Below are 5000 nucleotides of genomic sequence, written 5' to 3' on the forward strand. Positions count from 1 at the left end.
GTAGAAGCGGTAGTTAACTAGAACACTACTTTACATTGTTAGCAGGCTGACAGAACAAGCTGTGTTAGCTGACTAGCGACGTGTCGTTGATTTTCAACAACGCGGAAATGTGTTCACGTTTTTCTAAAGAAAACTCTGATCATTACATCTGATCCCGATATGAGGACCAAAGCTTTAGAACGTGTCGCATTTATGCTCTAGGCACAGGGGTCAGAGGTCACAGGGGGTCACAGGGGTCACAGGGGTCAGAGGTCAGAGCCATAGAAGGCGACCCTGGAGGAACTAGGGGGTTCAGTGTCTTGCTCAAGGACACCTCGACACGTGGCCAGCCGGGGTTCTACCGGTTGAGCCACAGCCGCCCCCCCCCGTATGTTATAACATGGGGGGGGTCTGGTGGTGATGTGGGGGGGGGCGGGGGGCGGATGGTGTCAGAGTCTTTGATTGACAGGTGGTAGCTTGTGCTGAATGTGATGACTGATGGATAGATGATTCACTTACCTAGACAAATGTATCGGTTCTAAGTCGCTTTGGATGCAAATGCAAAACATTTAAATGTGATGCAAAATAGGTATCCGTGACGACTGTAAGTGTTGACCACGGGGGGGGTAGTGGTGGCCTAGGGGATAGTGAGTTGGACCGGTGATCAGAAGGTCATGGTTCAAATCCCACCTGAGGAACTCCACCACTAGTGTGTCCTTTAGTAAGACCTGGGAACACCACCACTGGTGTGTTCTTCAGTAAGACCTGGGAACACCACCACTAGTGTGTCCTTGAGTCAGACCTGGGAACACCACCACTAGTGTGTCCTTGAGTCAGACCTGGGAACACCACCACTAGTGTGTCCTTGAGTAAGACCTGGGAACACCACCACTAGTGTGTCCTTGAGTCAGACCAGGGAACACCTCCACTAGTGTGTCCTTGAGTAAGACCTGGGAACACCACCACTAGTGTGTCCTTGAGTAAGACCTGGGAACACCACCACTAGTGTGTCCTTGAGTAAGACCTGGGAACACCACCACTAGTGTGTCCTTGAGTAAGACCTGGGAACACCACCACTAGTGTGTCCTTGAGTCAGACCTGGGAACTAGTGTGTGTGTGACCGTACTATGACCGTGTGTGTTGACCGTATGACCGTGTGTGTGACCGTACTATGACCGTGTGTGTGACCGTACTATGACCGTGTGTGTTGACCGTACTATGACTGCGTGTGTTGACCGTACTATGACCGTATGACCGTGTGTGTGACCATACTATGACCGTGTGTGTGTGACCGTACTATGACCGTGTGTGTTGACCGTACTATGACCGTGTGTGTTGTAGAGGCTAACTAGAGGCTAACTGAACCATGGTGGGGTCTAGGGGCTAACTAGAACCAGCCACTGTGTGTGTTGACCGTAACATGACCGCGTGTGTTGACCGTACTGTGACCGCGTGTGTTCCCAGGCGGTAAGACGCGCACCAAGGACAAGTATCGGGTGGTCTACACGGACCACCAGCGCCTGGAGCTGGAGAAGGAGTTCCACTACAGCAGATACATCACCATCAGACGCAAGGCCGAGCTGGCCACCTCCCTCTGCCTGTCAGAGAGACAGGTACACACACACACGCACACACACGCACACACACACACACACACACGCACACACACACACACACACACACACACACACACATACACACACACACACACACACACACCTCCCTCTGCCTGTCAGAGAGACAGGTACACACACACACACACACACACACACACACACACACACACACACACACACACACACACACACATACACACACACACACACACACCTCCCTCTGCCTGTCAGAGAGACAGGTACACACACACACACACACACACACACACACAGAGGTCTGATGATGATGATGATGATGATGATGATGATGATGATGATGAGGTGTGTGTGTGTGTGTGTGTGTGTGCGCGTGTGTGTGTGTGTGTGTGTGTTCCCCAGGTGAAGATCTGGTTCCAGAACCGCCGGGCGAAGGAGCGGAAGGTGAACAAGAAGAAGATGCAGCAGCCCGCCTCCTCCACCGCAGCCACGCCCCCCGGCAACGGTCTCCCCGGCAACGCAGCCACGGTGACCAGCAGCACCATGGCCTCCCCGTCCATACAGATGAACATCAAAGAAGAGTACTGAGGAGGAGGAGGAGGGAGGAAGAAGCCTTCAACCTAAACCAATCTGCAATAAACAATAAACAACAACAACAACAACAACAACAACAACTTCATCAGGAGGAAGAGGAGAGGAAAAGACTTGCTGCTGATTCCTGCGCTTTTATAAAGAAATTGAAGAACTTTTAAGAGAAAGTGAGAAGGAGAGTGGAGAGAGGGAGAGAAGGAGTGCGGAGAGAGAGAGAGAGAGAGAGAGAGAGAGAGAGAGAGAGAGAGAGAGAGAGAGAGAGAGAGAGAGAGAGAGAGAGAGAGAGGGACTCCACCTCTCCACCGCTCCAGACACGAACACTGACATTCTGGAAATGTTTGTAAATGGTTTTGATTCCACGCATGAATAGTAATAACTGTATATTTTCAAAGTAATTTGTATTAAAAGCTTTATTGTAACATCGTGTGAGCTCATTAATTTGAAAGGGAACATCTTCTTTGATCCCTTTCTGAAATCGTGACGTTAGAATTACCGGTATACGGTTCTATCTCCATTTTTGTCAAAATTTAGTTTTTTACTTAATCTGATCCATTAGGTGTTTATTAATGCCTGTGTGGTGTTATTTTTAAAATGTTGACATTTTTTAGTTAGTAATTCATAAAATACAAAGGTTCCATCTCACAAAACATAATGGAATGTAAACACTTTGACGCTCAATATCTCTGAACTGCCCTAAACGGAGATAGAACCTTCTCATTCTAAACGGAGATAGAACCTTTTTTTGATTGATTGAAAACTTTACTAGAAGATTTGCAGAAGTAGGTACATGAAAGTACATATTACATACAAGGTCAACTAAAAGGATAAAAAACCCAAGAAAGCCACTGGCTTATTTCAATTGGGGTCCTTGATTCTCAATTCATCGTTACATGTAAGACAGACAAAAAAACTAGTACTATCTACAAGATAATACAGACAAATAACTATTACTATCTACGAGATAAACATACATCCATCATGGGAAGAACAATGCAACAAAACATAAGGTATGTACAGCGGGTAGGACAGGTGGGGACATACACCACAGGTGGGGGCGGGGGACAAAACACAAAGTATGTACAGTGGGTAGTTCGGGTCTTTTAATCAGATTTTTGATTTAGAGGGTCCAGTTACGGATTGCAGCCTCCTGTAAATGTTTTTTGAGAGTGGTTTTGAAGGTGGGCAGTGTTTTGCACTCCTTTAAGATTATAGGAAGGGCGTTCCACATTTTTACTGCATAGTTTGCAAACGAGTTTAACCCCTTGTTTGTGGTGCAACACGGTTGAACGTGGTTCGTGGAGCTTCCTCTGGTGTTGTATGTGTGGACGTTGTTCACTTTTTGGAAGTATGTTCTTCTCATTCTAAACGGAGATAGAACCTTATCATTCTAAACGGAGACAGAACCTCCATTCTAAACGGAGATAGAACCAGGGTTCGAGTTATGTGGGAGCCAATGGGAGCTGAGCTCCCATAGAGATGGTCTGAGGCTCTCTGAGCTCCCATGAAGGCAGTAAAATCAAAAATCTGTGGGGGTCGCTAATAATACATTACCACAACTATTATTTGATCAAAATGTCAATGTAATGAATATTATTTAATTTATATTATAAATATTGTAAAATAAACACGTTTTTCAAAAGAACTACGCGCACCATTAATCTCCTGTGAATGACAGTATGCCTTTGACTGCCTGCACTTCACCACCAAGACACCATGGGGCGCAGTAGAATATTGTGCAACAGCAAAAGGTTGATTAATCAGCTGTGCGGTAAACCGTTGGAACACACAGTGCACAGCTGATTAATCAATTAAACCAATAGAGTGAGACACCAGTTGCCTTTCAGGAAGTAGTGAGATCGTGCACCTAGCCTATTATTGAGAAGCAAACATTCATTAATTAGCTATACAGGAGTATATACATACAGAAGCTACCATGCCGCCCAAAAAAAGGCCACTGCTGCCGACCGGGTCATCAAGCCTAGAAAATGTCGGGTTTTTATCAAAGAACTATGACACCTAACGTTAGCCCTGCTGCTACTACTGTTACTACTACTGCTGCTACTACTGAGGACTCTGCTACCTACTGAAAACAGACCACTCAGCCTACTGAAAACAGACCACTCAGCCTACTGAAAACAGACCACTCAGCCTACTGAAAACAGACCACTCAGCCTACTGAAAACAGACCACTTTGGTCTATCTTGTCTCCGTAAAGGTAAGGTGGCTTTTACTTTTTACTAACCTAGTGTACTAACCTAATGTATTTTTCGCTCCTTCTGTATAGCAAAAATAACACAATTATTGGCCGAGATACATGTGTGACTATCGCTTTTATAGCTGTTGTTTCATGTGGGGCTGTTGATGTGGTGAAATGAGTAGCCTGCAGCTGTAGCGTCAGGATATGTTGGGATTTGAGGATGAGGATGATGTTTCTGTACCGGTACCGTTTTTAAAGTATCGATTTGTCACCGGTATCGAATAAAACCCAAACTGTACCCAACCCTAACTATATGTTTACATGCCAACTAATTAGCTAATTCATTTCTTTCATTTAGAGCTGAGGGGAGCAACAGAGAGACGGACAACAGGACAGCAACAGAGAGACAGACAACAGGACAGCAACAGAGAGACAGACAACAGGACCGTAACAGAGAGACAACGGGAGAGGAGAGCAATAGAGACAGAACTGAATGCACTGAACCTTTTTTTTATTCTTTGCATTATTAACACTGTTGTGTTATTGTGTTATTAAAGTGTTTAAGTGTTTTATGGTAAAGCATTATGAGTGGTGTGTGTGTGTGCAGGGTGCTCGTGAGTTGTATATTTTGGGGAGGGGGG

At 45.7% G+C, this 5000-nt stretch overlaps 1 protein-coding gene across 1 annotated transcript in view; it reads left to right on the forward strand.

Annotated features, from left to right (window-relative positions):
- The window catches only part of cdx1b (caudal type homeobox 1 b), a gene marked incomplete at both ends in the record, with an annotated part of 11174 nt that extends 9015 nt beyond the window's left edge, over window positions 1–2159 (forward strand). The window contains 2 exons of the mRNA XM_080549941.1: window positions 1444–1592; window positions 1974–2159. Coding sequence (XP_080406067.1) covers window positions 1444–1592; window positions 1974–2159 — 335 coding nt within the window. The remainder of the gene's footprint in view (window positions 1–1443; window positions 1593–1973) is intronic.
- Window positions 2160–5000: the final 2841 nt, after the last annotated feature.

The sequence above is a fragment of the Nansenia antarctica genome (genome assembly GCF_963989245.1).
Source record: "Nansenia antarctica genome assembly, chromosome: 20".
Classification (NCBI taxonomy): domain Eukaryota; kingdom Metazoa; phylum Chordata; class Actinopteri; order Argentiniformes; family Microstomatidae; genus Nansenia; species Nansenia antarctica.